The sequence below is a fragment of the Eschscholzia californica genome, unplaced genomic scaffold (assembly GCF_041429995.1).
Source record: "Eschscholzia californica isolate CP2 unplaced genomic scaffold, dmEscCali1.0.p SCAF_3, whole genome shotgun sequence".
Classification (NCBI taxonomy): Eukaryota; Viridiplantae; Streptophyta; class Magnoliopsida; order Ranunculales; family Papaveraceae; genus Eschscholzia; species Eschscholzia californica.
The window spans coordinates 2,168,094-2,177,437 of NW_028238420.1; the positions used below are offsets into that span (position 1 = coordinate 2,168,094).

General features: G+C 36.8%; 1 protein-coding gene across 1 annotated transcript; it reads right to left on the reverse strand.

The window, feature by feature from the left end:
• Positions 1-1,589: 1,589 nt before the first annotated feature.
• On the reverse strand, positions 1,590-2,288 carry LOC147547617 (uncharacterized). Its single transcript, XM_086665856.1, has one exon. The coding sequence runs from the start codon at positions 2,286-2,288 to the stop codon at positions 1,590-1,592; it is 699 nt and encodes a 232-aa protein (XP_086521982.1).
• Positions 2,289-9,344: the final 7,056 nt, after the last annotated feature.

The window sequence follows — 9,344 nt, forward strand, 5'->3', positions numbered from 1 at the left end:
TTTGCAACCAATCGGGCCTTGTAGCGTTCAATAGAACCATCAGATTTATGTTTAATTTTGTCCAATGGGTCTTTTACCGGGTGGAAGATCAACAAGGGACCAAGTTTTGTTGGATTCCAAGGCCAATATTTCTTTAGCCATGGCATCCTTCCAATGTGGAGATGTCATCGCTTGAGAGAATGAACGAGGTTCGACTTGAGACATTACAGAAGTTAAAAAAATCTTGTGTGAATGAGAAAAGGATAAAAAATTTATGAAATCAGTGAGTGGATATGGAGTGACAGTACCGGTCAGGGTCGTAGGTGCCTTAAGAGCAGTGCAAACGTAATCATGTAAGTGGGCCGGGGGTCTACGATTTCAGATGGGTCGTGAATTGGTGTGGACCGGAGTTAATGAAGTGTGAGTGTCTTCAGAATGAGGAGGATGAACGAGAGGGCTGGAGAGGCCCGTACCAGAATTAGAGGGTTCAGCGGTGTCTATAGAATCAGAGACATTGGAATCAACGTGAGTGCCCACAGAATTAGAGGGGTCAGCGGTGTCTATAGAATCAGAGACATTGGAATCAACGTGAGTGTCCACAGATTGTGGCGCATCAGCAGTTTGGAAGCCGCCCGATTGGCCGAATGTGAAAGAACCATCATCCTTGATTGATACGAAGGGAGGGAAAGAGGTGGAGAATGAAGGATTCGGTGATGAGGAAGCCATGGGAAAGATGGTTTCATAGAAAATAACATCACGAGAAACTATAATTCGTTTGGTGTCAAGGCAGGAAACTTTATAGCCTTTCTGACCATGTGGATAACCTACAAAAATGCCTTGAAAAGATCTAGAGTCCATTTTGGTATTTGGTCGTGGATTTCGGGCATAGCATAGGCAACCGAAAACTTTAAAATGAGAGAAGGAAGGGGGTGACCCAAGCAATTTTTCGTGAGGAGATAGACCATTAAGAAGAGGTGTCGGTAGTTTATTGATGATATACACGGCATTCAATACGCATTCACCCCAAAAATTGAGGGGTAAGTTAGCTTGAAGTCGAATGGAACGTGCCACTTCTAAGATATGTCGATGTTTCCTTCCTACCACCCCATTCTGTTGGGGTGTATAAGTGCAGGAACGTTGGTGAATTATGCCATTATCATTGAACCAAGATTGAATATCCGAATTCATAAATTCGGTTCCATTGTCTGAACGGAAAATTTGAATGGAAGGAAAAAGAAGATCGCCGTTACCGGAGTTGAATTTAGATATATGTGTGCGAAATTGAGTGCGTACATAACTATAAAAGTTAGATAGATAAGTTTTAATATTTGTTTTTGATGTAAGGAGAAAAATCCATGTACATCGTGAGAAGTCATCTACGAGCGTTAAAAAATAACGACATCCCGATAAAGAAGAGACAGAGAAAGGACCCCATAGGTCCGCATGAAGAATCTCAAAGGGTTTCGAAGAAGACGATGAACTATTAGGAAATTGGAGTCTAGTTTGTTTGGATAACGGACATATAATACACGGAGTCTTATTAATTGAACCAAAATTATTACATGGAAATTTATTCACTAATAATTGAAAACGAGAAATACTAGGATGGCCTAAGCGATAATGCCATAAACTAGAAATGGAACTTTTATTGGAAAACATGGAAAAAGAAATTCTTGGCTCCGTGTTGAGAAAATAGAGTCCGTCTGACTACGGATGGCAGAGAACCGATCGTGAAGGCCCTGGAGGAATTTCATTGATCGGTCTTGATTGAAACGATCCATAATTGATTTTTCGTGTCCGCAAATACACGGGTCAACAGTAATGAGAGAATAGAGTTCGTCTTGAAGTGACTTTAGCCGAGTAAAATAAGCAGAGACGTCTAATCCATCTTGCTTTAGAGATGAAATTGCACGTTTCAATTGGAATATTTTCGGAGCGTTTGTTTGATGAAATCGCTCATGAAGATTACGCCATATTTCAGCGGCATTTTCATCATACAAAATAGATTGGCGAATGTCGGGATCAACCGAGTTCAAGAGCCAACTTGTAACAAGATCATTACAACGAGTCCACAAGTGATGTTCATTGGCATCATTTGGTCGAGGAAGAGAACCATCGACAAAAGCGAATTTGTCTTTCGCTCGAAGTGCCATTTTCATAGCACGAGACCAAGATGGATAGTTGTCACCCGACAATAGAGGTGTGATTAAAACGGTTGTCGGGGAATCGGAATGATGAACATCGAATAGTGGAGATGATTGTGAAACAACAGGAGCATTAGTACCCGAAGTGTTAGTCGAAGTAGCCATGAAAAAAAAAATCAGTTTTGCTCTAATACCATGTGAAATAACAAGAAACAGAGAAAGCAAGTAGACCTAATGGTCTATGTGAGTTCGTGTGAGATAGAGAGAGAGAGAGCCGAGAGCTAGAGAGGGAAAGTAATTTAAATCTCTGTATCTTATTGATAATTGGATTGTTTACATTGTATATATATATATAGGTGAGTATAAAGGATAAGTATTAGTATAAGGAATCAAATCTAAACTAATCTAGTTAGTTAGGAGACTAAGTCAAATACAAGCAAGTGATATTAATCCTGTTCATGCCATGCAATCGGGCCATGCATCTTCTCGCCATATCATGCAATCCGGTTCGGGTCATGTAGTTGACCCATAACAAATTTATGTGTCAAAATCTAGTGTTCATACAACTTAAAATATATGTTTTTTTTCTTTCACCATTTTTCAATCAATTTTCATACTTGGGATTTACTGAATCATCCCCAAGATTGTCTGTATATGTACCATACCATGTTTAACTTTATTCACTAATACTCAACAAAAAAAAAACTTTATTCACTAAATTCCAAATATAATAGATATATGCCCACTTGAGAATGCTCAAGGGACAGTAATTGGTGGATTACAAGCACCTAACCTGTCCATTTCCTTCTTTTTTTTGAATGGGCTAGTAGTGGGGTGGTTAGACTTACAAAATGACTTCAAAGGATACCAAACACAAGAAAATCTACTTGAGCAAAGTGACTTCCCATATCATCTATGAATAACACAGGGAGGAGGTGAAGGATAACGATTTTCCCTAGGGTTCGGCGGCTGAGGACCACTCCTAGAACCACCACCAACAAGTCTTCCTGCCGGTAAAACCACTGTTTCGACTTCTTCAACACCCTTGTCTTTCATCGGAACAACTCTCCTTTCAGTTACGTCCTCCGGTCTTGCAAGAACAGCAGAAACAAAGAAGAGAACAATGAAAGCCAAAACCAACTTCATAAAGGAAAGATGAGAGAGAGAGAGAGAGAGAGAGAGAGAGAGAGGGGATATGAATACAAATTAAGTTGGAATTAATGGTGTTAAATAAGGGGTTTTAGTTCAAGGCTCAAAAAGGAAAGCAACCATTTTTAAGAATTAAAACATTTTATATTAACAGGGGCGGCCCGGCCCAAAGCAACCGAAGCGGCCACTTTGGGCCCCAATTTGTTGAAGGGCCTTTCGATTCGATATTTTGTATGTCAGCGTCCAAATAATATTTATATTCTTACCAAACTTTTAACAAAGATGAAGTTGTAGTTCAATTGGTAAGGGTTTAGAATGCATGCAATAGGTTAAGGGTTCAAATTCAACTACAAATGCTATTGAAACTTAATTTTTTTTTCTAACTTGTCTTACGTAGGGCCCCCATTTTAACTCTGCTTGGGGCCTCCAAAATACTTGGGCCGGCTCTGTATATTAATCATTCAATAGTCAAAAAGTCATAAGGAAAGAAATGTTTTTTTTCGTTGTTGAAGGCAGTAAAAAAATGTTTAACCAGTCAAAACCGCGTTCATGTTTAAAGCTCACTTTTATGGCTACTTGTATCAAAATATCTATTAGGGAAGTAAACAATCTAAAAACATTTCATCAAAAAAGTAAAACAATCTAAAACCACCTAACCATATCAAGAAAATCTATGGGCTATGGCTATTTAAGTCAAAATATGTCTATATATATAATTTAAATTATTTGTATTAATTAATATTTTAAATTCTTAACAATATCTCAACTATGCAATATCTCAACTATGCTATATAATAATAATAATAATAATAATAATAATAATAATAATAATAATAATTTGTATGCAGTTTTGTTTGTTTTGAAAACTGCATACAAATTTAGTCGGGGGGTTTTAAACCCTTAATAAATCTAAATCAATTAAGTCAAACATAGTTGATTTACACTGATTCCAAAATAGTTGTATACTAAAAAAAAGTTGGTTGTTCATATATTTGCCACCATAAATTTGGTCATGTTTGAGTTGGGTTGTTGGGATTATATTTGAACACCCCGACCTCCAATTCAAATTACTTCTGTTTTTATTTACAAGTGAATACATTATACATAAAGAGGTACCCGAATCCCAGTCTCATATGTGCCAAACGAAACAGGATATCTCTCTACCAAGTACGTTACCATTCAATGTACTATTTCTTGAAATTTATGTTTCAAAATCTAGTGTTCATACAACTTAAAATATATGTTTTTTTCAATCAATTTTCATACTTGGGATTGGCTGAATCATCCCCAAAATTGTCTGTATATGTCCATACCATGTTTGCACTGACTACAGCATTTGAAATGATATGTGGTACGTGTGGTGTGATAGTTATAAAAATCAATCACATTTCCAACAAAATAGAAGAGGGAACTCCAAACCCAAAGCTTATGTAAATGAATTTGAGATTTTTCTGTACTTAACTAATACATCTACGAACAATTAATATTCACAAATTTTATTTCTAACCAAACAATACAATGTATAAAGAGTATTACGGTGTGAAATTGTTGTTTCTAATAAATGTGTTTTCTTTCCGCTCGCCAAACATAGCCGACAGTTGCTTTGACGTGTATAAGATGATATGTTAAAGTTACTTGATTCAGTTTTAGTTAGTAACTAGTTCTGTTAGATTAGTTGTTAGAAGTTAAAAGTGTGTCGAGAATTATCTGAGGGTTAGTTTACTAATTTTTGTTACTTCTCTATTGTAAGAATTTCTCCAACCCTAATTTTATTTCAATCAAATGATAAGTTCTATTACAACTAGTATTTATACTAATAGATGAGATTAAAGTTGTTATTATAACAGATTCTGTTATAATAACAAACTTAGTTATTTAACAGAATTAACTAACACTAATCTTTTTGATTTATTTCAGATATCCTTGTGAGTGCCTTCAGACAAGAGTGCCTTCAGACAAGAGTGCCTTCAGACGAGCTGACTTGTTGACTTCCTGTTGGGCTTTGACTCTCGGATTGACTAGTCAAGTCAGAACATATCTTGACTTGACTAGTCAACTATTTATATACTTCTAAAGCAGAGAAACCCTAAACTCTTTTACTTCTTCAAACCCTAGCTTCTTCTTCATTCGACTGCTAGTGTTAACATCCCCCCTCAAACAGATGGAGATGACGAAGTATGATCCATCAGTTTGTCACGAAGATGAGAGAAAACCTCGAGAGATAACCCCTTGGTAAAGATATCTGCTAGTTGATCCTTTGTAGAGATGTGTTGGATCTGTATTGAACCATCAGCAACGAGATCTCGAACATAGTGAAAATCTACTTTGATATGTTTCGTGCGCGCATGGAAGATTGGATTCGAAGCAAGGTATTTGGCGTTGATGTTATCACAAAACAGACTAAAGGGTTTGATTAATGGACACTTAAGCTCGTCCATCAGGTATGAAATCCAAACCATTTCAGTTGATGTAGTTGAAAGAGATTTATATTCTGCCTCTGTTGATGACTTTGCAACAGTAGCCTGCTTCTTTGAACTCCAAGATAGTAAGCTTGAGCCAAGAAAAATACAGAAACCCCCTGTAGACTTCCTGGAGTCTGGACATCCAGCCCAGTCTGAGTCTGAGTAAGCAGTAAGCTTAGTAATATCACCAGGAGACAATCGAATCCCAGAACCCACAGACCCTTTCAAATATCTAAGAATCTTCTTCACTAAGACCAAATGAGAAGTAGTTGGTTTATGCATAAATTGGGTTGTGTAGTTTACAGCATAGGAGATGTCTGGTCTTGTTAGGGTAAGGTATTGGAGAGCACCCACTAAACTTCTGTACTCTGTTGGATTAGAGAGTTCTTGACCATCAGTTATTGATAATCTTTGACCACTAGATACAGGCAACTGAGATGGTTTTGAATTCAATAAGGAGGTCTTTTGCAGTAACTGTAATGTATACTTCTTTTGTGTTAAGAGCATACTTGAGGTGTTAGTCCCATGAGTAACTTCAATACCTAAGAAGTAGGCCAAATGACCTAAGTCTTTCATCTTGAAATAGACACTTAGATCACTAATTAGCTTGTTTAGCATAATCAAAGAGCTACCAGTGAGATTAATGTCATCTACATAAAGTAGAAGCACAAGCATATCCTTATCTTGATGAAAGACAAACATGGAGTGATCAGTCTTGCTCTTATGGAAACCATACTGATATAAGAAATTAGCTAATCTATTGAACCAAGTTCTTGGGGCTTGTTTGAGACCATAGAGGGCTTTGTGAAGATGACAGACATGAATTTCCTTATCTGGTTGAACAAAACCAGGTGGCTGTCATATAAACAGCCTCTTCCAAAACCCCATGAAGAAAGGCATTTGATACATCCAATTGTTTAATATGCCATGAATTTGTTGCTGCTAATGTGAGAATAAGCCTAATAGTTGTTGCCTTCACAACAGGACTAAAGGTTTCATAAAAATCAACACCTTCTTGTTGATGAAATCCTTTAGCAACTAATCTGGCCTTGTACCTTTCAATGGTACCATCACTTTTCTGTTTGAGCTTGTAAACCCATTTACAGCCTAATACATTCATAGAATCTTGATATGGAACAATGGACCATGTTTTATTTTGCTGTAAAGCCATATATTCTTCATTCATTGCCTGGCACCACTCTTCATGTTTAGATGCCTCTTTATAAGTAGTGGGTTCAGCAGGTAATTGTAGAATGGATAGATAGGCTACATTGAATATGTGAGGTGATGAGTAGTGAGCCACAAAATCTGATGGTAACTGCTTAGGTTTGATAATACCATTCCTTCCTCTGGTTATTATCTGCTCAGTTTGTGGTTGAACTTGTGGGATAGCTGGTGTACTAACAGACAAGTTAGGTGTCCCTATCTCAGGAGAAGACAACTCCCTTGGTCTTGAGTTAGCTGGTTAGCTAGGAACACACCTAGATGTACCTAACTCAGGAGGTAAGGACTGAGTGGGTATAGGAGAGGGCAGAGGTAATGAAATAAAAGGCTCTGAACTCTGATCACAACCTGACTTGTGCTTATGGATGTGGACATATGGAAAGTTGTCCTCATCAAAAGTAACATGTCTGGATATATATAATCTTTTGGTGACATGATCATAGCACCTATACCCCTTGTGCTCATGACTGTATCCCAAAAATACACATTGAACACTCTTAGGACTGAGTTTATCTTTCCTAAGATCACCTAAGTGAGGATAACAGGCACAACCAAAAATCTTAAGGTTTGAGTAATCAGGGACAGTATGAAATAGAACCTCAAAAGGAGATAATCCTTGAAGTGTGGGTGTTGGCAGTCTATTTATGACATAGACAGCAGTATGAAAAGCATCAAACCATAATAATTTTGGTAAAGAGAAATGAAATGACAGAGTGTTACCTAACTCAGTGATATGTCCGTGTTTTCTCTCTGCCTTCCCATTTTGTTGAGGAGTATAAGGACATGAACTTCTGAATATAATGCCATTTGTGTCCAAAAAAGCCCTGAAATCCTCTTTTTGTAACTCAGGAGCACCATCAGATTGAAAATACACAATCTTTACTTTGAGAAGATTTTCATTTGTATTTTTGAAATGAGTAAAACATTTGACACTGTCTGATCTCAATTTCATTGCATAAATCCAACTATACTTGCTGAAATCATCAAGAAATATGATATAGTATCTAGCACCATTTGGAGTTGCAACAGGGGCTGGTCCCCAAATGTCACAATGAACTAGATGTAGAGGAGTATTTGTAGTGGAACTTGATGAAACAAAGGGAAGACACTTGCTCTTACCCAACTCACATGAGTTACAAAAAAATGTATCACTAGGGTTAGATAAGTGTATTTTATCTTCTTTATGTAACTGTTTGACAACCCTTTGATTTGTATGGCTAAGTCTAGCATGCCAAACATGAAAGGTAGTGGCTGTTTGAGCCATATGAGCAACAACAGACCTATTTTGTGTGATATTTTGTTGAACTTCTATAGGGTAAAGGTTGTTCTTAACTGGTCCCTCAGCTAGAATTCTCTTAGACCAGATGTCTTTTATAGTATATCCCCAAGGTAGGAACTCTACAGACACTGAATTATCCTTTGTGAACTTTGAGATTGAAAGTAGGTTCCTTTTAAGATTTGGCACACACAATACTTTATGCAGGTCAAAAAACACAAGTAGAGGTAGACAATTTAGAAGTACCTGTACTTTCTATTGGTAAGAATTTGCCACTACCAACCATTACTGCCTCAGTTCCCTTGTAAATTTGAGGAGAAATGATATTTTCAACTGTATGGGTCATATGACTGCTTGCCCCAGTATCAGCTAACCATGCCTTCTCTTTTATATTAGAAGTATCTGAAAATTTACTAGTAGTATAACAACTTTCAGATGATGTTATCATACTGTCATCAAATGTTTCACACTCATGAAAGATATCATTATTTCCATCACATAAGATTGCAGTATGACACTCTTGGAAAACCTCATCTTCATCACTGTGATCATAAGGATAGATTATTGCATTATTGCATTCAAGTAATGATTCTTCTGTGTAAGGAAATGACTTTGAATTAGGTGAAATAATCTCATCATCAGAAGCTATTTGTTGCTTATTTTCTTCTGTGTGATAACCAGATTGAGGTTTGTTCTGCCTATATCTGAAATAGCAAACCCCAGCTGAATGACCCCACCTTTTGCATATTCCACATGGAACAGAAGAAAAATCAAAATCTTCTGCCTTATGATTCTTAGATTGAGAATTTTCTGAATATGAACTATCTTTCTTTGTGATAGCCTGATTTCTGTAAAAAGTAGGAGAAGGTTTGATTTTCTGACCATTTTTATAGTGTGATCTGTTTACATTATAAACTTCATGACCTGAATCTTTGGTAGCTAGCCATTGTTCATGTTGATTTAGTTTAGACTTAAGTTGTGCTAGAGACAATACTTCATTATTTGCTCTTAAAGCAATAACAAATTGATCATAATCTGATGATAATCCATGAATAGCAATTCTAACTGGTTCAGATTCACTTACCTTATCATGAACAGATAGCAATGAGT